Source organism: Chelonoidis abingdonii, chromosome 2, assembly GCF_003597395.2.
Source record: "Chelonoidis abingdonii isolate Lonesome George chromosome 2, CheloAbing_2.0, whole genome shotgun sequence".
Classification (NCBI taxonomy): domain Eukaryota; kingdom Metazoa; phylum Chordata; order Testudines; family Testudinidae; genus Chelonoidis; species Chelonoidis abingdonii.
The window spans coordinates 87,519,805-87,544,728 of NC_133770.1; the positions used below are offsets into that span (position 1 = coordinate 87,519,805).

General features: G+C 41.1%; 1 protein-coding gene across 3 annotated transcripts in view; it reads right to left on the bottom strand.

Moving 5' to 3' along the window:
- Positions 1-2,186: 2,186 nt before the first annotated feature.
- MYRIP (myosin VIIA and Rab interacting protein) overlaps positions 2,187-24,924 on the bottom strand; it is a 377,671-nt gene continuing 354,933 nt past the window's right edge. For 2 of the 3 annotated variants that reach the window (XM_075062534.1, XM_075062535.1), the window contains exons 12-17: positions 13,788-13,976; positions 7,345-7,506; positions 5,751-5,855; positions 5,603-5,663; positions 4,120-4,238; positions 2,187-3,120 (exon numbers count right to left, since the gene is read on the bottom strand). In XM_075062534.1, coding sequence (XP_074918635.1) covers positions 3,088-3,120; positions 4,120-4,238; positions 5,603-5,663; positions 5,751-5,855; positions 7,345-7,506; positions 13,788-13,976 — 669 coding nt within the window. In that variant the 3' untranslated portion in view covers positions 2,187-3,087. The remainder of the gene's footprint in view (positions 3,121-4,119; positions 4,239-5,602; positions 5,664-5,750; positions 5,856-7,344; positions 7,507-13,787; positions 13,977-24,924) is intronic. The other variant, XM_075062536.1, reaches the window with a different exon arrangement.

Genomic DNA, 24,924 nt, shown 5'->3' on the forward strand with positions numbered 1-24,924 from the left:
CACGCAAAACCTTAAATTAGAGTGAATAAATGAAGACTCGGCACACCGCTTCTGAAAGGTTGCCACTAACCCCTGGTTTAGAAGGATGTAATACATTTCTTAAAGGGCTCTTTTCTTTCTCCTCTAAAATCAATCTGAAGGGAAGAGTACGTCTCTTTATCCCTCCCTGGCTAAACTGGTGCATTTCACACACTGGAATACTGCAGTCCTTTTCTGAGCTGTATGGCTGTGAAAGAACCAGTGGAGAAGTGGTCATTTATGTACAGCAAGTTCCTATACTGCCAGGGTGGAGCACCTACCATACTACTCAAATGTATGGCAGTGCACTGCAGTCGCCACCTTTTCTGAGTAAAGTGCACAGCAATCCAAACAACGGGAGATTTATTTTCTTTTTCTTTATGACACAGGTCCCTGAAAAGGCATTCTTTTGCATAAATTGCTTTTACTCTTATAATTTCGCTTAACAATAATTCCTGGTGAATACGCAGATAACAACAACAAGGCAAGCTTTACTTTCACTCAGACTTAATCAAATAGATCATTACGTAGTCTTAGTTTTTTTAACCATTAAAATATTTTCATTTATAAAAACTAATCTAAATATAAATATTAACACTAAAGATTGAAATCACTTGATGACAAAATCATTCTTTGTGTGCTATAACATGTTTTTATGATTTTTTTAACAGGATAAATTAAATCTTTGCACATATTTGGCACAAGTAAATCTGTAAAAATGCAAATACCATGTAGCGAGGTGGGGCAGAGTTTGTTTTGTTTTGCAATATCTACACACTACACATTTTTGTCAAAGACGACTTAACACTGTAACAACAGTAGTTGCTTTTCATGCCTCTTATGGAAAACATCCTACTCCAAAGTCTGTTTTTGAAACCACACTAACAGAACAAAAGCCATTAATCTATTAAAATCAGTCATTTCTGCATTGATATTACATACACAGTATTAGCTTATTATTAGACAATTATGTAAACTAACCACTATTAGTGACATTTCATGACACGCATACCTGCATAAACAAAAATCTGGGAATGTATTGTACACACATAAGAGACCACTCTACTGGATGGAGATTGAAAAATGTATTAGGCATCCTACTCTGTTTGATCGCCTTCATTAGATGGTGAGGACCAAGTTCTGTCCTCAGACTTGTGCAAACAAATTGAAGATAATGAGGACTGCAAGAAAATAACACAAGACATAATTTAGCCCAGAATGACCATCCTGGGCTAGATCTTCAACTGGTGTAAATCACCATAATTCCACCAATATCAATGGAACTACGGGGATTTCCACCAGTAGGGGATATGGCCCTATGCTTCTAATTGGACCCAATTATTTTCAAATAATCGGATGATCCAATTGCACTGGTGAGGAGACTTCAAATTAGGAGGGAAGTTCACACTGGACCCATTTATCTGGCTCCTCTGACCACGTCTGGGTGGGCTTGGAAAAAATGGAAGCTGGATCTGACCGACTCCTTACTTTTAGCAGTGCAGAATCCAAGCCTACTGATCAGATCTTGCTAAACTAAAACTATTCCATCTCTTCGATATACAGGCCTGAACTGCCAAAATGGCTACCTACAACGTATGTGCACTTTTCGGTAGTGCTGAGCATCCGCAGTTACCGAGGAAGACATGGGAGCTGTGAACGCTCAGCATTTCTGACAACCAGGCTGCTCTTCTGTAGGTAGCCTAAATGTAGCTCAAGGTGCCTAAACGGAGGCACCCAAATTTGAAAATGTTGACCATCATTTTTTGAATCAGTCAGAAGCTGTTTAATGTCCTCAACTTTTAAATTACTGCATATTTTAAAATTTATTTCTAAACCTCTGTGGTTAAATACACTAATCGCTCCTTAGGGTTCTGTACTGTCCACTGATGGTCAGTACAGAGAGGTGCTACTTCTAGTGCAGCTTCAGGAGGCATTCTGCGATACAGGAAGAGCATGTCTGCTGCTACACTCCTGTATGGTGTGTGGCTCAGCACCCTCAGTGAACTGATCCTGCTCTGGGGGTCAGCATGGAAGGGGGAAGAGCCATGGCCCCATTTCCTCTCTGCTTCCTTTAGATTACAGGGGAGAGCAGTCCTAGTGCTCCTCAGAGCAAAGGGACTACAATTCTGAAAGGCCCCTCCACGCATCATGCAAGGGAGGGGAAGAGAGGTGGCCCTCGTAGCACTTGTACAAGGGCCTTTTATAACTAGCCCTTAATGTTTAAAAATACGTTTCAGGAAGCACTTTCTTTGAACAATATCCAACACCCTGCATTGTTTTATTCTAATTTTGTAATCTTAAACATTTGATAAGATTAATTCAGAGATGCACCTGCTGAGTGTAACAAATATTTAGGACACTGCCTAAAATGGATTATGCTTCTAAGCATAGAGATGCAAGGGGTTGATTTTGCAATGGTTTTCAGAAGCCAAAATAATGACTCAGAATTTATCTTTTTGTAGACATGATACATGTACATCCCCCACCACAGTATGGTGGAATGTGCCAGCCTATTGCAAATGTAAACTGCTCCTTTAGCATCCAAACAGCCCAGGTCTGGAGACAGAATAATAACTCAGACAAAGTTACGCTATCAGCATACAGAGGGTCTTTTAGAAAACAATATTGGGACTGATCTGTAAACACTGAACTCAGTGTCAAACGTGCCAGCAAATATGGATCACAGGTTTGTTTTTGACCTCTCTCTTCACATGAAATATTGACCAACAATTATGGTTAAATTAAGTATACAAAAACATATTGTATTTTAAAGACAATATACTTTAGTACAATCAATGGGGGGGAAAAAGTGCATCTTAAAACATGGAGCCTTGCTTATGAAACTCAGTATCCTTTCTGGAGTCTCATGAAAACTTTAAGGCAGAGTTTCCATTAGCAGACCACAATGCTGGACAGCTTTCTCAGTGAGGTATCCAAACAAAGCCCTATTACTGAGGCATTGTGGGTTCTCGAGGGTCTGTTTCTATTGGACATATACAATGGCTGTTCAGTAAAGGCACTATAGTGTACGGCCTTAGGCAGTGTGTTATTGGCAGTAGTTTTGTAAATCTAGTACATTACAGCAGATCCTACAGTCGGTTCCTAGAATGGAGAGAAAAGGGAAACATTAGCAAAAGATTTCATAATGACACAGAATGTATAGAGTACAATGCTGACAAGGCTTTTTAAATGAAAGGGGACCATCAATGTTTTATTGCCAGGTGAAATATACCCCATGTAGTACAAAGACTTGTATACCACTTAAGTCCCCTCCTGATTGTTGAGATGAGCTGAGCTGCTTCTGTTGACAGTCCTTAGATTTGAACTCTGTGGGTGAAATCCTGGCCCCACTAAAGGTAAAAGCAAAACTCTCATTGACTTCAATGGGGCAACGATCTCAATTTGGGTGTCTGGGGCAAGGTGTTTTCAGCTCTTGGACTTGTTCCCCCATTGGCCTGCTAGAACACGAGATTATTGATCTTCTGGGTACAGTGAATGGCCCACTTGTTCACACGGGGAGGAAATTCACCCTAAGCAGAGAGCCAGTATGTGATCTATGCATCACTTAACTCCCACTAAATCCCTATTCTGAGCATTTCCCCGTAAGCAGCTGAGATATGAAGAGAGTGTCTTCTACTGTATTATATTGTGGCATTGTTGCTGTCTGGGTCTGCCCCACAAGTTTGTGCTGTGGAGTGAATGTCTACTAATTCTGCCTATTTTGACAGGATTTTTTTGAAATGCTTTATATTTATAATTCTATAAACACACTCAGAGAACTTGCAGTAGGAGCGTGTTTATGCACATCAATGTAGGTACAGACTAGACTAGGGCTTGTCTACACTTACCGGGGGTTCGACATGTGGTGATTGATGCATCGGTGGTCGATTTAGCGGGTCTTCACTAGACCCACTAAATCGACCACTAATCATTCTCTGGTCGACTCCTATACTCTACCTGAATGAGAAGGGCAAGAGGAGTTGATAGGAGAGCATGAGCAAGTGAGTAAGGGCTAGGGACAATCTAGTCTTAAATGAGTAATCTCTCTCTCCGTATTTCCTGCTCTTAACAGTTTTAACAAAGTCTGTTCTCAGATGTTACCATCAAGTCCTTGGCAGTGCTTTTTCTCTCTTTAGTTCTTTGTGGTAGAGATCCTTGGAGCATAAAGTTTCTGTTAAATGTTTTAACAGTAGTAACTGGAGAAGCATCAATATTTTCACCTGGGAGGGAAAAAATGGGAACATCCTTTACGTGACAACTTGAACCAAGCATCAGACTTGAAAAAGCAACTCTTCTAGCTCTTTAGAGACTTAAACCTAAGTTTTGAGGAAAGTTGGGTTTACTTTAAATGGAAACTGGAAGGCTGTGATATTGTAAGAGAGGTTTTTGAAATTATGAGACAGCCTGGTTCACTATCAAGTGACTTCACTTCCATCAATGGAATTATACTGCCATACGATTAGAGTAAAGCAGTGGTGAATCGGGTCCAGAACTTGTCTGAGATAGGTATTTTCACACCACTGAAGAATTAAAAAAATTGGAAGGCACACACCGAAAACTTAGGAAACGTGGAGTAAACAGGAAAGCAAAGACAGATTTATCGCATGAAAATGTTCATATGTGTACACTATATCCCAGATAATGTCACTAAGCCAAAAGTTATAGATGAATTCAAGAGATACATTTCTTAAGATGATTTGGTGGCATGGCGAAAACCTGACACTGGGATGAAGGTAAATAAATGAGACAGGCGTGTTAGCTGGGTAGCTTCACCCTGTCCCTAAAACTTCCTATGCCCTCCAGCCTGGATTCAGCAAGGCACTTAGAGATGTGCCTTGCCTTCAGCAAGGCACTTAAATTAAGCTCACATTTAAATGTTTTATTAAATAGTGCTTTACTGGATTCAGGCCTTAATTACGCTTTTCCATGTGTATATAGTAAACTCTAATCAAGTGCATTGACCCTCCAGAAACTAGAAATATTTTTAAGACAAGAAATGGGATCTGTTGTCTCTGGCACAGGTGGCTTCCTCACACAAGCTCCACATAATTCCAGAATAATGCTTTGAACTACAATTGTCCATCGCTAACTAGCAGAGCTGGTGCTTGGCATAAGCAGACTATGCAATTGCTTAGGGCCCCGAGCAGCTCAAAGGGCCCCCCCATTTGCTTTTTCCTGCATGTTATATGGGGGGCCCCCCAATGGGCTAGCACCATCTCTGCTAACTAGCATGCTGTGATTGCTCTGTCTGCTGATTCTAACCTTCACTCACTTCAAAATACCCTTTTTGGGATCTTTTCAGGTCACACAGTCATCATTTCTTATTTGCCATAGCCAGTCTTCTGCTCTTGACCCTATTGACGTATGGCACCAAATTAAATCAAATGAGCAAGTGAAAGTACCTTCCAAAGGGCCAAATCAGTATTTGATTTTATGTACATACAGCTCTGGGGTACTGTTTATTCTCATTGTATTCACTTTGTAATTTAATTCCCCTTAGCTGCCCTCTTTAGGCTGTACACTATAGTTTAACCAGAAAGAGAACATAATAAATAAAATGAGTTGAATGAATTTTTTGGTGCACCTTTTACTGGTGGAGCTGGAAGCTTTCTCCTCTGCTGTCTTGATGTGTCTATTGTTTGCATCTGTGAAAAACACATAGGTTTTACTAAGCTTTAATTCAGAAAGAGGCAGGGTCTTCCCCCGTGCAAAACTGCATAATGTTGTGGCACCTGGTTCATTTGCTTTTGATCCCGTTTTCTTGTCAGGTGAACACATGGAGCCACGTTCAAGCCTGCAACACTGAGAGCTGAAATTCTGCTCTCGATATCTGAAATCTTAAAGCAAAACAATAAATTAAAAAGAAACAAGGGAAGGGAGAAATTTCAAAATTACTCTAAACACCACTAGTTAACGGCAAAAGGAACTCATGCTCACATCCTCATCAATCAGAAATATAAAGAAAGAGACAATTGATTTCTTCTGTAGCTCTCAAAGACAACCTAATTGAGACATTGTGGACTGCTGTGTTCTTTAGTTATGAGTGCCAAAGGGAACATTCACATATTAGAAAAGATGATCGCTCATTACACGGAGTAAACGAATGATCTCGTGGCACTGTGCTCACATTCTCTATGACTATGGACACTTTCCTACATTTGAAAAATACCCAGTACTCAATGACTCATGGCTGTGTAATTCTAACTTCATTCAAGTTGTGTTTTTAAAAGTTATGTTTAAAGCACTGTATTTTATACTGCATTTGCTACTTCACATTGGTTCTTATTCCTTTGAACACAGAACAAAGTGGTTTCTTTGTAACAATACCAAATTCTTCTACCTTAAACGTTCTGTAATTCATACTTCGAATACCTCAGTAAAGACAGTTTATTAAACCAACAAGCAAATGAACAGCCGAGTAAATAAGCCTTTGGGGAGAAAGCAGGCTGAAGTGGACATAGAGGAAACAAATTATGGAAAAGGGACAAAACTAATAGAGAAACGAGAAAACAGCCAGACAGATAACATGTGCAGGTGCACACTGATGACGATATTTTCACTAGGATCGATTGCTTTTTAACTGTTTTAAGTAAAAACTTATTTTCCTTCGACACCTTGTATGGCTGTCTTTTTTCCTATTTATATTTTACCATACGCTAAAGATTCAAGCCAATACAAAGAAAACACCATCCTTGTTGCTACTCAAGTCATTAAGGCAAATCCTGAGGTCTTAGTCCTTACACAGGCAACTGCTGCTGAATGAAGTCAATGCAAGTTTGCCTGTAAAAAAAATTGTAGTAAAGACCTCAGAATGTGCCACCCAGTATCTATTGGCACAGTGAAACAGTTCAGAAGGTTGTTCAGAACAGAGGTGGTACAATAGCACAGGCACATTATGTGACTGCAGTTCTCTCACTCTGGTGTATGAACACCACCTGACTTAATTTACTTCACAGAGTCCAACGTCTTTGCTGAATCTGAAGATGTACAGCATGCTGTCAATGGAACTTGGGCATGAATCAGCACCTATTGACATTAATGGGTATTTTGCCAACCACTTCAGTAATAGCGGGATTAGAGCCAACATATCTAGTCCAAAGAAGGGGATTCCTCCTGCATATCTATATGTGATGAAATATGGTCCAAGCAACACACACCCTGCTCAGCTGCTGTTATATGGATACATATTTTTGGATTATTAAAAGCGAAGTCCAGCTAATTAATCTATGTGGGTACAGACAGAATCTGTATAACAGTGATAAGATTGAATGAGTGAAATATTAATATATAAGGGCTAAGCATGAGAAAGGTAGTGAATTTCCTCACCTGAAGCTCTGCATGATGAACCTGTGCTGCCGCTGTTGCTACTTGATCCTCCAGATCCGCTAGTTCCGATTCTGCTGTAACACTGTTGATTTTGCGTGCTGCATCCTCTAATTCATTCAGCTGACCCTCTAACCCGTACACAGTGCCTGCTGTCAGGTACACCTAAGGATCCAAATCATGGTACAGAGTAAGTCAGATTTGTTTTTATTCATGGTGTAACTCAAAGAGACCACAGACTATTGGCAGCAAAAGATGAAAGCCAAAAAAACCCAAGACCCACAAAATCTCTGCATGCACCACAGTTGTTATGAAATAGATCTGGTTGGAAATTTATTTTTTCCCTACGGAAAATTTCAACTTTTTGGTGACAAATCAAAAGTTTAAAAAACTTTAGACTGAAAATGAAAATTTTGAATTGGAATTGCCTCCACGGTACCTCCTGGGAGTTGTATGTTTGGATACCTCATGACCTCATTTTTCATTATGTGCAAGGCTACCTATCCTGCCTATATCTCCAATTATACAACACAGTTTCCTTATAGAAGTCCTGGCTGTGGTGGCTCATGGGAGATGTAGTCTGGTTGGGGAATCCGGCCCCTGGAGGAGAATGGGGGCAGGAGGCAGCCAAACTACAACTCCATGAGGCACTACAGTGCTGTTTTGAAATGGAAATATTTTCAGCCAAAAACTGAAAACATTTTAGTTTTCAGGTGTTTAGTTTTTTGATGAAAAGTTGAAATTTTAGCACAAATTGACAATTTAGTAAAAAGTTTTGTTTAAACCCCAATTTTCTGTCAAAAGCAGTTTAGATGGAAAATTTTCAACCAGCCCTACTATGAAATTACATTATCTACATATTTAAATTTAAAATAAAAATGCCTATACACAAAGTCAAGGTAGTCCGACAATTAAAATTCCACATAGGAATAATCACTCAGCAGAATATCAGCACTTAGACCCAGTACAATAAATTATCTTGATAATTAATCAAAGCAGCAGACTATACACTATCACACACCATCCAAAACTCATATCTTATTCCCCTCCACAAGCCTTTCCAAACAGATGGGGTTTGCAGTGTGTCTTGAAGGTCAACCAATTAAGCTATTTGGATACAAAGTGGGGGGGCGGGGATTCCATAGTTAAGGAGCCCTCTCAGAGGGCATTCTGTTAGCAGCTCCCTTTCTTCTGTAACATGGGGAGTCCCGGGTCAAGTGTCCTTTTTGACTGCAGCAGTGGCAAGGGAGAGAGCAAGATTCTCAAGCAGGCTGGTCCCAATTCATGTCAAGCTTTATATCGTAAATCTAACACCTTGCATTATACCTGGAGACCAAGAGGCAGGCAGTGCAGATCTCGGACAATGGTGTCATGTGTTTCCATTGAAACACAACACTTGCTAAGCAGGTTGCCACATTCTGCACTAGCTTCAGTTTCTGAATGAGTCTCAGGGGTACCCCCCTGTACAGTGCATTAGCAGTCTGACCGTGGGGAGATAAAGGCATTGGATAATTTGTCCTTAGTTATAAGATGTTTGGGATAAATAAATGTATCGCTACAATTCTGTCAGATCTAATTTTTAAAAGAATCTCCCCTGCACAACAATCTCAGCTAGGGAGAAACCACTAATAGACCGTTTATTTCTTAGCCAACTATTCAGAGCGATCATCCATAATACATAATGGTCTATTTACTTTCTTTCATCTTACTCTGAGAACAAAGTATGTTGTCCAGCTGTTGGGTTTTCTTGATAGGACACATGCATCCACCATGTAGTGCTCTGCCTAAATGTCTGCCAGTCCACCTGACAATATTGCATCTTTTACCCATTCCCTAAATAACCAGCACACAATCCCACCAGCCACTGTTGTTGCATAGTGGAAGGAAACGAAAGAATGCTGCCAAGTATTTCAGCATCCCTGAATGATCACATTGTTACAAAAACACCATGAGTGAAAAACATGGTGCAGCTGGGTTCTGGGTCCCATAGCTGAGCACTGCGCACACAGGGAGAAGAGCCTCCAGCAGAAACGCCACTTGCCCTCACAGCAGCATCACTCCCTCACAGCCCACACAAGCCTCCCAACCTAGCAGCAACAGTACCAGCTTATGTTCCTAATTCCACAACTTTTTAATACAGTTGGGTGGGATACAATATTGGGGCCCTTTTGTGGGTCATCATGGACCAAAAGGGCTGGAGAACACTACATTAGATGTTATCATTTTCTAACTATTTGAACTAGATTGTGTTTTCCTTAAATCAAAATAATTTTAACCCCCATAATAAAAATAAATGGGGCATCTTGAATTGGTTGCTGTAGAGCAGTGGTTTTCAACATTTTTTTCATTTGCAGAATCCTAAAACATTTCAAATGGAGGTGCGGACCCCTTTGGAAATCTTAGACCACAGGTTGAAAACCATTGTTCTATGGTAACAACAATTTTTCATGGACCCCTTAGACATAGTCTGCGGACTCCCAGGGGTCTGTGGACCACAGATTGAAAACTAGTCTTAAGAGTATAAACCTGTATTGTATTTTTTTACACGTGACTATGCTGATAAGCTAATACACCTTGTCTTGTACTAAGTGAATCTCCAAAATCACAAGTTTTAGCATGGAGGATAAATCCTTTAATAAGAAGTGGCCTGCCTTGACATCTTGGTGGAAGCACTTAAGACACAAAAGAATGAATAAAAGATGAAAATTCTGATTTAAACAAGAATTTCCATGCTTTAGTGGGTTTTAAAAAAGCTCTTTCATTTCAAAGCAATTTCTTTGTGGTGCAACATTTCCTGCACAGTAATTTTAGATTAAAAAGAGACTGTATGTCTATATCTATATCTGACTTCTTTTCTGCTAAATACATCCATGCAGCTCACAAGAGGAGAAAGAGGAAAAAGGAAACATTTAATCAGCAAATCCTTCAGAAAGCTGAAGAAAAGATTCATTTAAATGTTATGGCAAAGTTCAATGTACAACAGGCTAAATTTTTCACAAGGAAAAAATGCTTACGGAAAACAGAACTGTTTGGAAAACAGGAAAACTTTGTGAAAAATGTTTTCTAACTCCTCCACCCTCAACTTTTGTTGAAATTTAATTTCACTGCAGATTTTCCAGTAAGCTCTAATGGGGAGAGTTTCAAAGTCACAGAGAGTAGACAGGCACCTGAACCCCATTCATTTTCAATAGGAGTTGGGCTAACTCCTCTTCGTGCCTTTGAAAATCTCCCACTAAATTATGTATCTATAAATTTAAATGTATGAACCAAACTCAGCTATAAGTTAGCGGTGTGCAGCTCCCACTGAAGCACATGTGAGGCTGTTCCCATGTATCTGGAAGAAAACTGTGCCCTTTTTTCTCCCCTTTGACTCATACACATAATTCCCAATAGTTGTTAAGGAGAGTTACTCGTGATGGATAAAATCCTGAAGTCTCTTCTCAGGCCCAGATCACGTGCAGAGGGGATCCTGTGTGTGCAGATCTGCCCCCGGCCGCACTTGAGGAGATGGAGCAGCTGACCTGGTGGCACCAGTCCTGGATTTGCAGATGGCTCTTCACAAGTCTGCACATGTATATATGAGGTGTGAAAACCTGGACCATTGAAGCCAATTGAAGTTTAGACACTGATTTCCATGGGCCAGGATTTCGCGTGGAGAGGGAGAGGATGGGTTGAGGCTGAGAGTGGGGACAATATGCATCATCCCCCCTTGCAGCTTGCATGGCTTTTGCAGGAAAATGAAATCAGGCTGAGGTTGTATGCCTCTCTTGTGGAGCCACTCTGTGCTGGGGAACCCTGGTTAGAGGGCAATTCTGGACAGTGCTGCAAGCGCGGGCAAGCTCTGCCACTGTGACTGGGGTTATCTGTCACAGCCTATGTGAATGCACAAGGCCCTGTGCCCCAGTGGATCCGGGGGTACCCTCTTGGAATTTAAGGGTGAAGGTCACTGTTTATTCCTTGGTGTGTGGGCAGGGAGCAAAAGAATGGGGAGGAAATCTTTTAAACTGGCATCCTCTTCGGGCGCCTCTTGTGATCTGGGACAATCTGGCTTTCAGTTTTCACTCTGTTCTCATTCTCCCAGTCCTTAGTGCTCCAGGCAGGCACAGGAGTCAGCCCACTAGAGGATCCCAGTGCAGGATCAAGGCTTAAATCATTAAATATTTCAAGTGACTAAAACATCTACATTTCCTGACACTCTAAACTTGCTACTTCATTATACTGATTAATGCACTATAAAATCAATTGGACACTGGCAAGAAACTGATTTAAGGACACGTCAGCATCTCTGTTACACATGCTGTAGTTCAATTTAATTTTCTGACACCCTTTCAAATGCATTCAAACTAAGAAGTATGGTAGGGGTGAAATTCACAAATTCGCAACCATGAGACTCTTTACACCACCGAGGTTCCAGGGTTGGGCTGCACAGGGGGAGCAACTACACAAGGGCCTGGATCACCATGGTTCATGCCAACCTCAACACATAGGATGAGGGTATGTCTGCACTGTGGTTGGAAGCAAGCCTCATACTTGCGATAGCACGGCTTGAGCCAGTAGAACTTGAGCTAGTGCACTCATAATAGCAATATGGACCTTCTGGCTCACACTGGAGCTTGGGCTCTGAAATCTAGGGGGTTGTAGAACCCCTGCCTGAGCCGAAATGTCCACGCAGCTATTTTGGTGCACTATCGTGGCCCTGCTAACCCAAATCTCTATACCCAGGCTGCGAAGCTCACTCCCAGCTGCAGTGTAGACATATTCATAGATGGCAGCAGTTGCAGCAAGGTGGGGAACCAGTCAGAAGAATGCGTCATGGGATTGGTGAGCTCCAGATCCTTTGCAAGTGATGCTAATGGGCAGCAGCCACTATTCCAGATCATTGGCAAGAATAGCAGTTACGGGGAATAGACTAAAACACCAGAGCCCTGATGGCCTGGTCCCAGATAAGAAGGTGGGTGGCAGATTTAACTTTTAGTCTAGATTTATTTTTATTATTTGCATTATTAGGACACCGAGTCCCAAGCCTGGACCAGGATCCCACTGTGTTAGGTGCTGTACGAAAATATAGCAAAAAGACAGTGCCTGCCCCAAAGAACTTATACTCTAATATGGATGAAGTGAATTCACCCACTGGGAGGAGCTCCTTTCTTTATGAGTTTTCAGACAGAGTCAAACATGTGTCTATTTCCTTTAATTGTTATACGGCGATAGTTGGGATTCCTATTACACTTTAAAAATCACTAAAGAAGAGAAAATACAGTAGTTTAAATATCAGCTAAGACAGACTTAGGAGACGATCAAGAGGCATGAAAGAACTATTATTCCCTTCAGGATGCACCAGAACATTTAGATAATGACGACTTACAAATAGCTAAATTCTTCCTTTGGGTGATGTTAGGTAGCATCTGCTCATTCAAAAGGGCAGAGGAATTTGATTCTTCTGAGGAAATGTTTTTTTTTGGTATTTTTTTAGGACTAATTTATGGTTTTCCAGTCTGCTCTACGTAATGGGTGCAGTACCTAGCTGCACCAGCCCAGAAGACGTGCCGGAGTGCCACAGATGTCCATTTCCCCTTACTCCAAGGCTCTTCTCATATCAGACTGCTATGCTGGGGGTGGAGGTGGAGTCAAGGCTACCCTTACTCCTTGCCTGCCTACATAGGTTCCTGCTTACCCTTTGTACCCTGACTTGATGTCCCAGGAGGTTGTGCCAGGGCTGCCCGGGGGGGAGGCAAGTGGGGAAATTTGCCCCAGACTCTGCAGGGGCCCCCACAAGAGTTTTTTGGGGACCCTGGAGCGGGGTCCTTCACTCACTCTGTGGGCCCTGGAAAACTCTGCTCCGGGTCTTCGGTGGCAATTCAGCGGCGAGGGGTCCTTCTGCTCTGGGACCCACCACTGAAGTACCCTGAAAACCCGCAGCTGGGGGTCCTTCCGCCCCAGAACCTGCCACCAAAGTGCCGGGTCTTTGGCAGTAATTCGGCTGTGGGGGGGTTTTCTGCCCCAGGACCCGCCGCCAAAGTGTCAGGTCTTTGGTGGCAATTTAGTGGCAGGAAGACCCCAGGCCCCTTTAATCCTCTCGGCGGCCCTGGGTTGTACGGGGACAGAGATATTTTGCTTCCCGGTAAGCCACTCCACAGTTGTGTACATCAGGACACTACTTGACTTTAAGGCATTAAGTTTCTTTTTAGAGTAAGATAATTTTACAACCGCTATAAAACCCAACAGATGTTCAGTTTGTTCCTATTATTATGAATGTTTCCCAAACTGAATTTAAAACATAAATAAAAAATAGCTGATGATACTTTCAAAACAAGTTTTTATTTTTAAAGTAGAAAATTAATACTAAACTCAACATGCTATTGCTTAGGTCAAAACATATCACATGCCACTTTTTTTTCTCCAAAGACGACAATTTGCTATATTTGACATTGATATCATACTCTTACATTTTCTTCCAAGATGGTGAGCTGCTCATCGAGTCTGACAGAGTCTGTACCTAATGGAAATGCCCCTCTCCCGCTGTCATCTGCTGGGAAATCACAGGGACCGGTGGATTCTGCTATCAGTTCCTCTGTGGCATTGATGACTCTTAGGACCTCTGTAGATATGTTGCAGAGAGAGACAGCAGAGTACTTCTGTTTTGTTACAAGAGTAGATAGGGATAAACAACAGCATTATGTTAGGACGGAGATATAATTATGCTAAGAGTCTCTTATCTGTAGCTTTACTTTAAACATGCCTTCTAAAAGAATACCTAGGTGGTTCATATGAAAAAAGAGGTTAAGCCATATACTTTAAATAGTCAAACATACACACAAAATAACTCTTCCTAGGTTAGGGCTCAAATGACAAGGACCAAACTCTATCCCCAAATGTGAACGACACATATCACTCGCTTTGAAATCAGTGGGAGCTGAATGCGCCTATTTGCCGGCAGAATTTATAATCAGATTTTAAAAACTTGCCCTCTCACACGTTAGGTACCTGCAAATAACTGGGATCATTAATTTATGGGCCCAAAGGAGGATATGTAAACATCTATCTTACTGTCCCCACAAATGAGGAAGTGCCATCCTTATTTTACTATTAAAATAATAGTTTTCTAGGAGCTGTTTCTCAATTATTTGTCAGCTACCCAAAAAAGAGGCTAAATTAAGGACACTTCAAAAATCAGCATCAAAATATTTGTCTGCTTCCTATATTTACTAACTAAATTACTTTAACAAACATGGAAAATTGTGTATCCTCTCCAACCCTGTTCTACTGAGTCCTGTTTGCACATTTTATGGACCTTATTCTGATTAGTCTTACATTGGTTTTAGACCAGTGTAACTTTGACAACAATAAAGTTACACATGATTTACACCAGGATGAGAGGATAATTAGGACTAGGGAAGACAGGAACTAAATCTGATATTGTAAATGCATAGGGCTTGATCTAAAGTTTACTGAACTAAATGCAGATATTCCTACTGGCTTCACATTGAAGCACATGGGAACACTTCAGTGCAACTACTCACAGGAGTAAGTGTTTGACGGGTCAGTCCTTAAATGTAATTATATTAATTCCCAATCCTGCAAACATTACGCATGTGTGTTATGGGACTCCTCATGTGTAAATTTACCCACATGCAAAGTGTCTAGGATAAGAACTAATGATGGTTAGATAGTGGAAATATTTCATCTATTGACTTTATATATAGTAATGTGTTTACACGACTGTCATTTACTAAAAGTAAGTCACATTAAACTTTCACATTCAATGGGGAACAGCAGAAATAATTTTCTTGCAAACTCTAGTGCATTTATGTTACAGTAACTCTTATGTTATTTTTTTTTAAACTATATTAGCTGTACATTTAAAAAAAACAACACTCATTTATCTACATGTCAGATGAGGCCAGTATTGAAAACTTGCTTTTTTTTTTTCAGACCATGTCTGGATTCATCCCTTGTACACATACATTAGGTCATCTTTAGTTCTGTTATTCAGTTAAATTACAAGGAGAAATTAGAGGCCTGAGATTAAAGAGAATGAGAACAAAAGCAAAGCCAATTTGTTAACGGGTCACAGGTCAGCAGGTTGTCAGGGAGGCGAGAGACAGAGTCATTAACAGGCAGGATAAAGGACAGTCTGTACAGAGCGGAAATACTTGAATCACAGAGAGTTACCTGCATCTCTCTTAAGATTCTAGTGTTTTTTCCATTTATTTTTGGAAGTGCCAATTAGGTTAAAATAGATCAATAATAATACAGGAGGGAGGAGGAAATCAATGTTACTTTGCTTTTATTATTTGCCTTCACAAGCATCCTTTCTTGTTCTAGCCTATTCATTAAGACAAAAAAGGATTCTGGATAGACGTCTTGAATTTTCTTCAAAGTATACAGCATTGACATATGTTCCCAAGCAATTGCAGATCTGAATTCAGTGTTTATTTTTTCATGAAATCTGTAGCACTTACTGCTATTATGGATCATTTATAAAATTCCAGCTCTTTGTAGAGTTTTTCAGTCTAAGTTGTTGAGAGCATGTCTACACGGGGAGATAGTGACCAGAACAGCTATTCTGCAATAGCTCTTCTGGAATAGTTCCCTGTGTGGCCATTCTTATAAGTTATAATACACTATTCACAGGCACCAACTTTCCAAAATGGGGGGGGGGGGGGGGGGGGTGCTCGACCCATGGCTGTGCCCCAGGCCCCGCCAGCAACTCCCCGCCTCACCTCTTCCTGCCTAGTGCTGCCCCTCCCCCAGCGCAGCATGTCCTCGCTTCCCCCCCTCCCCCTCCATCCCAGCACGCTGCGAAACAGCTGATTGCAGGGGGCAGGAGGTGTGGGGAGGAAGGCGAAGGAGCTGATCAGCAGGGCCTGCTGGTGGGTGGGAGGCAATGGGGGGAGCTAATAAGGGGGCTGCCAGGAGGTGCTAAGTACTCACCATTTTTTCTCTGTGGGTGCTCCAGCCCCGGAGCACCCACAGAGTCGGCGCCTGTGATACAATTATATAATTATAATAAAAGTGCCTTTTTCTGATGTAGCTTAATCTGTTCCAAAGGGTATTAAGCTAAATTGGAAAAAGGCACTCTTATTGTGGAATAAGAGTATCCAAGACAGGCCCTAAAAAGTCAAGATTTGAAGCAAAACACTACTTATTCAGTACATTACTGATCAAAAAAAAAAAAGTTAAAGGAAAGAGAATCATTTTAGGATTTTCTACACTTCTGATGAAATTTTAAATGGCAGCTGTAGTACTGCTGCTTTTGAAAATTGTAGATCTGCCCCAAAATCAGTATCTCCAAAGCAGTAGCAAAGCCTAGAAACTGCCTTGAAAGTATTACTGAACGTTTAGGATGTGTGACAGAGTCTGTGAATTTATCTTGAGAATACAGTAGTTGGACAGGAGCAATAGATTCTGTCACTTCTTATGTTTCTCTAGAAGGTCCTGGAGAATCTACTCATGCCGTATAAGAATGCTGAAATGTTTGATTGCAAAGAAATGATTATATGTAAACAAAAATCCGTTTCCCTTTAAATTAAAATATTTCTGATTACTACGTTCTCTAAAAATTTTCAAAAACAATAATTAAATTCAGTCTAAACTTCATGAAAATGTCCCAGTGAAGGGCATTTACAACTCACCTTTCTCCTGGCCCGCATTTTGAAGAAAATTGATGGTAAGGTTTAATAACTGCCAAACAGAGATATCACAACCAAATGTTAGGGAGTTTAGGATCCCCTGTGAGCTCTTAGGCCCAACCAGGAAATGTTCCCTGCTTGATCACATTTTTCCTCCATTTTTTTGGAGCATCTACAGAGCTGGTCAAAATGATTCCAGTTTCAAAATGTCAAATTTTCAAAATCAGGGTTGTGAAGGGGCAGGCGAACACCCAGAAAATGCTTTTGTGAAAATGGTCATGACTTTTTATTCCTAGTTTTTTTGACCTGCTGTTGTGCATGAAAAGGATTTTCTGGGGTGTTCTCCAGGCAGCTGCAGGAGGTGGGCATCAGGAGGTAGACCAACAGCTCTGATTGTGAGGCAGCAGGAAACTGCAGGGCTCCCTGGAGCTGGTAGGGACTGTAGCTGGGAAGAATAGAAGGCAACTCTAAATCTCATGTTAATGAGGGTCAAGTCATACATGAGTATCCCTCCCCCACCAAAATATGAATAAGAGAAAAGACACCCCTGAAATCCAGAGATAAACAGACAAGGGATTCAGGGTCCCTCACCTCTCTAGAGAGCTACCTGCCTGGGATTGCTGATCCTGGATGCTAACGACTCTATTGACCACTCTCTTTAAAACATCTCTGTATGAGAGGGAGTCAAAACAAGAGGGAGTAGGGAGGGCAAAGTCCTATTTTAATTAATGGTGCAGATATCCAATCAATTTAGATGGGACCATATCTACAAGAAAGAAAAAATAAACATGAAATTACAGCTCACAAAATGATGCTATTATCAGTGAGGGCATTTACTGTCCTCAACCAGCGGAAGAAGCGGTGATGTCAATGAGAGTTCCATTCATGGGCTGTGTAATGACAATATTATTCTCAAGCTAGCGGCACAGTGTATGAAAACTTCATTTAAAGTTCCATTTTTAAGGTTGCATTAAAGTTTGCACTTGAAGCAGGGATTCAATCTCTCTCTTTTTTTTTTTAATATATGAAGACTACAGAGTATCCTCCTTAAAATTACAGTACTTCCCTTTGGACAGAGAACAAATATCCTGATTATTAAGGAAGCTGACAGGATCTGTAGCTGCTTGATAAAGTCCTTGATCCTGCAAACATCTGAGCATGTGCTACACTTAAAAACATGTGAGTAGTCCCACTGAAATCAATAGGAGTAGTAATGTATGTAAAAGAAAGCACATTCATATGAGTTTTTACAGGACCAAGGCCAGACTGCTGATCTCATAAAGCCTGATCCAAAGGCCACTGAAGTCAAGGAGTGTCTTTACATTGGCTTCATTGGGTTTTGATCATGCCTTCATAGATTGTAAGCTTTTAGGGGCAGGGACCATATCTTCATATGTGATTGTAAAGTGCCTAGCAATCTAGACTCAATCCTGATCTGAGGATTTCTAGGAACTAATGTGATAACAGACTATTCACTAACATCATGACAAGAAAGGCTATCGCTTATAACATTGCATTTACACATGGCTGAAGATTTTACTAAGAAAGAGAAAGATGTCTGAGCAGTACATGGAATCCTCAAACACTGCATGATCCCTGGACACACTTGGTCAGACCCTCAATGGAGCTACACTGATTTACACCAGCAGAGGATCTGGACTGTAATCACCAATGTCTACACTAAGAGTGAATATTTTAGGGGTACCTATGAGATTAGTTTCCTTTGTAAAAAAAAATATTGAAAAGCTATGGGACACAAAACAATCTCCTAAAATTCATAGACACATACCCAGCCTAGGCATGTTTGTAGGTGGACATTTCAAACTGATAAAATGCTCTCTTGGTGGACATTTGTTATATGCCTCATTCATTGTGCCACTGGAAGAAGGGTCATCATTACCTCCTACAGGTGATTCAGAAAGACAGCCATCACGCCATGATAAAGTCTCTCACATCTGCCTTGTCTCATAGTCAAATAACTAATACGGGTGAGCCAGGCATGGAAGCAATCCATATTACAAATATATAGCACAGAACAACTAAACACAACCATGATTTGGAAGCACTGGGCCAGATTCTGATCTCAGTTATACTGGCATAAATCTGGAGTAACACCACTGATTTCAATGGCGTTCAATGGAATTACTCTGAAATTTAACATCTGTACTTGAAATCAGAATCTGCTCCATTGAGTTTCAGATAGTTTAAGACAATCGGAGTGGGGGTGGGAGTGGGGAATTACAGGCCTTGAATATGTTCTTTTGCTTAATTAATGTCCACATTTACAATATTGCAACTCTTTATTATTGTGTTTTTAAATTTATACCAAGGGCACTCAGAGCTCTGGATGGATGTTCATTGGTGAGGAGTTTTAAATCTAATGAAATAACACAATATATATAAAGAAAACACCAGCATCTAATTCTTAGGCAATTTTTCATCTTTCTTTCAATTTGCAACAACAGACACAGAAAAGGCTCCCTGTATATTATATACAATTTTTCAATAGGGTAGGCAGCTCTTGCTAAGTTAATCATTTTTCTTTCTCCTGTACTGTGCTTTGTTTAGTTCTAAAGGTCTGCTCCAGTTAGATGGTGTCTCAGTTTATTCACAAAATGTGTGCTATGGGGTGGGAAATTGTCACATAGTAGAGGCAGCAGCTAGGGATGTCAGGGAGCACATCCAGCTACAACAGAAATGCTTTACTAGAAACAACCCAGGAATGACACTAATAGACAACATTATTTCTGGGTATAATGTGACTTCCAGTATTAACCCTTCAAGTACTTTCCAGTAAATCTCAACTCTGAGCTTCAGAGGCACCCTTCCTGAACTTTGACCACTTCTAATACATGTTAGTATCAAAAAGAAAATGTGGTCTAACTGTAATCTTGAACTCAGAGGCATTGACTTCCCCAGTTCCTGGGGGAAGCTTGACCCCTGCTCCGCCTCAGGCCCTGACCCAGCTCCACGCCTGCCCCCAACCACCCACCCTGCCTCCTTCTGCCTCTACTCCACCTCTTCCCACCCCTGCTCCTTCCCTCTCCTCCCCCCCACCAGTGCATCCTGCATGTCACTGAACAGCTGATCGTGGTGGGCACGATGCACTGGGAAGGAGGGGGAAGAGTTGCTGGGGGACTGCCAGTGGATGCTATTTTTTTCCCCGTGTGTGCTGCAGCTCCGGAGCACCCATGGAGTCAGCACCTATGCTTTAACTAGAGGACAAAGTAGATGACTTGAACCTCTGAGCCTGGGGAGAGGATTATTCTACGCCAAAGTCATTTGACTCTCTAGTAATACTCTGAAATTCTTTCTTCTCTGGCTCTTCATGTTTTGTTCTCCTTGGCTTTAGACTTGGCCTTTTCCTCATTCTCCTCTTTCACTTTCTACTGGTCATTTTAGACTTGGGGACTTTTTGCTGCCCTTTTTTTAAAATTTGGCATTTGTCCTCTTTCAGTCCTTGGGTTTCAGGCTTCTTTTCTTTTTTTCCCCTTCATTTTTGCCTGATTTTGCCTTGGTTTCTCTGTCCTCAAGATCTGTAATGGTTCTTCTCTCATCATTAGGCTTATCACAGAAATCACCAACGGCAGCTCTAAAGCTCTCATTACAAATTTGGTCATTTACCACGTGACTCCTGGGTCTGCGGAAAGGAAGCTCAATTTTCCTGATCTCAGTAACCACAGTTTGCCAACTCTTTAGCAAGCCAGATTTTTAAAACCCCAGAGGGGGATGAAAATTATTGCCTGGAGCTTCCAATTTGTGTCTAGCCAATGAGTTACCTCAGCTTTCATCTGCCACAAAGTTCCATGATCTTTCAGGTTTCAGTCTGTTTGGTTAGCGTCAAAGGTCTCAAGTTTATGTGGCAAATTTGTTGCTGTCTCCTCTATGGAGCTACCATCATAATCATCAGTAAACTGCTCCTCACTAGGCAATGACAGCAGAGAAGATGGGAAATCATGATCAGTCCTGCCTCAAAAAGATATTGTCAGTCTTGCCTTATCTACAGCGAACAATTCTCCAAATTATATCTCCTCCCCTCTTCCTGTCCCCCTCCCCTCCGCCCAGTTGTAGCTTGCTTCCCATTTACAAGACAGTTTATGTTGGAAGAGGCTTTCACTTTGCTTCCTTTCCTTTCCCTCCCCTAACTAATCGGGACAGTTAGAATGCTATCACAACATACAATCTTGATCTTTCTTTTTAGAAGTGCTACACTGTGAAATTCTGTAGCACAGCATTGGATTCCTAGGTGAAAGCTAATAAACAACGGAAACAACAACAGTACTGCCACAAATGTATCATTAGGACAAAAAATTAAGACAAAACCAAAACGGTGCCACGATCCACACAACTGTGAGCCGAAAAGCATGCAAGTCTTCATTTATGTTCCAGCTGTGTACCAGGACAGCTCTGTATCAGGTTTTCTCTTCCAGAACTTACTTATATTCAGGACATCTCCATGCCAGGTTTCCTTCTCCTGGACTTATGTACATTATGAACGATGGCTCTTAAAATGCTGTGCATTATTTTCACTAATCTTTTTTCCTCATTTTCCTTATATTTTTAACCAGCTGCTAGTATTTGTTCACCTTGCTACCGTACTGTCTTTGTCAGAGGTGAGGGCACAATCTTCAGCCTCAATACAAACATCTCTCCTTCAACCAACATCACTGCTGTGATTTGCGATACAACTGCGGAAATTACACATCAACATTATGCTCAAGGAAAGGACAACGAAAGAAAGTTTCCATCACTAATGGCCCTGACAGTATTGATCAGATTCTTCATCACTGTTAGCGCAAACATTACCAGTTTCATTCTCAAGTTGCTTTATCACGCTCTCTGCAATGTGGCTGTTTGATGAATATCTATCGTCTTAATTTATGGAGAAGGAAACGTTTTATTTCATAGGATGTGTAACTCCCTTTGTGATTTAGAGAGCATGGCCCCTTTAAAACATTGTCCTGAGGCAGGAGAAGTGCTGTTTTTTCCAGGGGGAAGGGAACATGGAGAGGGAGAGTGACAGAATGTGTGTGTCTGAAGTTCCAGACAAGAGGGCCTACAGGGAGCAGACCCTCGCATAGGGAAGTAGCCAAGAACTAGCCCAAAGCCGGGGAGGGACAGAGCGGCCAACCAGGGATATCCCAGGACAGGAGCCAGGAAGAGCACTGGGCCAGGGAGGACTCACCAGAGAAGGACAAAGTGGAGCCAGATCCAGTATCACTGCCACCCAGAGCTGTATGGGATCGTGTGTTGAGGCTTGTGACTTTGCATTGGGAATATGGAGGGAGGTTGTAGCCAGTTGAATGAAGAGGTTGTCGCTCTGTATAGGCTTGCAGAGAGTGGCAGAAAAGGGCACCGGAGGGGTTTGTTGGGGAAAGTTTACTGGTGCTGAAGATGACCAGGAGCACCCAAGACTCACCGCCAGATTGGAACTCTGCTCAGGAATCCTGAACTCTGGGTCTAGACGCATTGCTCGGCATCTACCCTTGTATTTTGTGGTACCACCAGTCACGTGGGTCCCCGTTTTGGATGTAACCTTGTTTTATTGCTCCCTCTATCTTCTTTCCCTGTTCATATTTCCCTTTCTTACATTCATTGTACTGATCCGACGTGTTTACTCTAGGGGGATTGGAACAGGTGCTTCTGAAGTAAAAGTGAGTTTCCCTGTTGCACTCATGCATGTGCCTCTCCTTGGCTGGAGATGCCAGCACAGTGCACTCCATCTTGGTCATAAGGACGCTATAGTTACATGAGGTCATAGATTCCAAGGCCAGAAGGGACCAGACTGATCATCCTAGTTAGACCTTATATATAACACAGGCCACAGAACTTTCTCAAAATAATTCCTAGAGCAGATCTTTTGAAAAACATCCAATCTTGATTTTAAAATTGCCAATTAATGATAATCCACCACAATGGTTCCAATGGTTAATTACACCTACTGTTATCCTTACTTCCTGTCTGAATTTGTCTACTTTCAAATTCCAGATATTGGCTTGCATTATACTGTTCTCTGATAGACTGAAGAGCCCATTAGCAAATATTTGTTCCCCACATAGATACTTATAAACTCTGTTAATCACCCTCTAGCCTTCTCTTTGTTAAGTGAAACAGATTGAGCTCCTGGAGTCTATCACTATAAGGCAGGTTTTCTAATCCTTTAATAATTCTTGTGGCTCTTCTCTGAACCCTCTCCAATTTATCAACATCCTTCTTGAATTGCGGGCACCAGAACCAGACAATATTCCAGCAGTGATCACACCAGTGCCAAATACAGAGATAAAATCACCTCTCTGCTCAAACTCAAAATTCCTCTGATTATACATCCAAAGAACACATTAGCCCTCTTGGCCATGGAGACACACTGATAGCTCACGTTCAGCTGATTATCTACCATGACCCCAAAATCTTTTTCAGTCACTGTTTCCCAGGATAAAGACCCCCATCCTGTAAGCATGGCCAGCATTCTTTGTTCTTAGAGGTATCCCTTTACATTTAGCTGTACTAAAATACAGTGCTTGCTTGTTTCCAGCTTACCATGCAATCCAGGTTGCTCCTTGTCAGTGACCAGTCCGCCTCATTATTTACCATTCCTGCAATTTTTGTGTCATCTGCAAACTTTATCTGTTATAATTCTATGTTTCTTCCAGATCACTGAAAATATTAAACAGCATAGGGCCAAGAACCTATTTCCGGAGGCCCCCACTAGAAACACACTTGCTCAATGATGACTTCACGTTTACAATTACATTTTGAAATCTATCAGTTTACCAGTTTTTAATCCATTTAACATGTGCCATGTTAATTTTATATCATTCTAGTTTTTTTAATCAAAATGTTGTGTGGTACCAAGTCCAAGTACATTTCATCAACACTACTGCCTTTATCAACCAAACTTGTAATCTCAACAAAAAAAGATATCAAGTTAGTTTGACAGGATCTATTTTCCATATACCTGAATCACCTGCTGAGAGCAGTAAGATTCACTCCAGCTTTTACACAAAGATGTGTGGAGCTCATTCCACAGCCTGACCAGATTCCCAAGAAAGCTCTATCTTCTGCCAGACGAGCTTTGCCTTTGTGGTGGATAGCTCCACTGTGTTTGAGGAACAGAGCTGTTCACCACAGTCTTCATCTGGAGTTTCAGGTGATCTTTAAGGTATCCTGGGCCCAGATCATTTTGTGCCATGAAGAGAAACACAGAAATCTTGAATTTGACTGAATATTGACTCAATATTCTAAGCCAATGTGGAGTGCAGAGGTGTGACATGGTCACAGTAGCCTGTGCTGTTAAATGGATGCACTGCCACCCAAGTGTGAAAATTCTGGTCATCTTTTAGCATCAGTCATTTCTTCCCCAAGGAAAGCTGAACACTCATTTAGCAGCAGAAGACAGAACCATCTTTGATAATGTTCTATTCCACCAATATTCTCCAATACACAGTAAAGTTAGAGAAACTTTAGTCTTTCTTTTGAACTGTGCTGATACTTCTCTGTATTAGAATTTATTTTTTTGTAATGAAATTAAATCACTTTCCCAATATAAACACTGAAGCTACTACTAATTAGAACTAACACTGTTTCTGGAAATCAACTTGGCACAAAATAAGGAGGAAGGCTATTTTGTCCAAATGAAATATTCTGACCCAAATTGTAAATACAATATTTTTTAAATCTCATAAAATACAAGGCACACAAGATTCCATAGCTATCTAAAAACAAGCACAAATTTATAAATATTGAATATATGGAATGAAAAGATATGAAATATCTTCTGTGATTTTTACTAAAGGAAGCCAGAAAAATGGTAGTTCAAATGGATTAACAAAATAAGTGTATAAAAGGGATGAAAAGAAAAGGGTGAGGGGTTCATTTTATTGAATTAAGGATCAAGCTTTCATCCAAACAAATGGGTCTCTGCTTCATGTCTATTTTGTGGAACACAATGAAA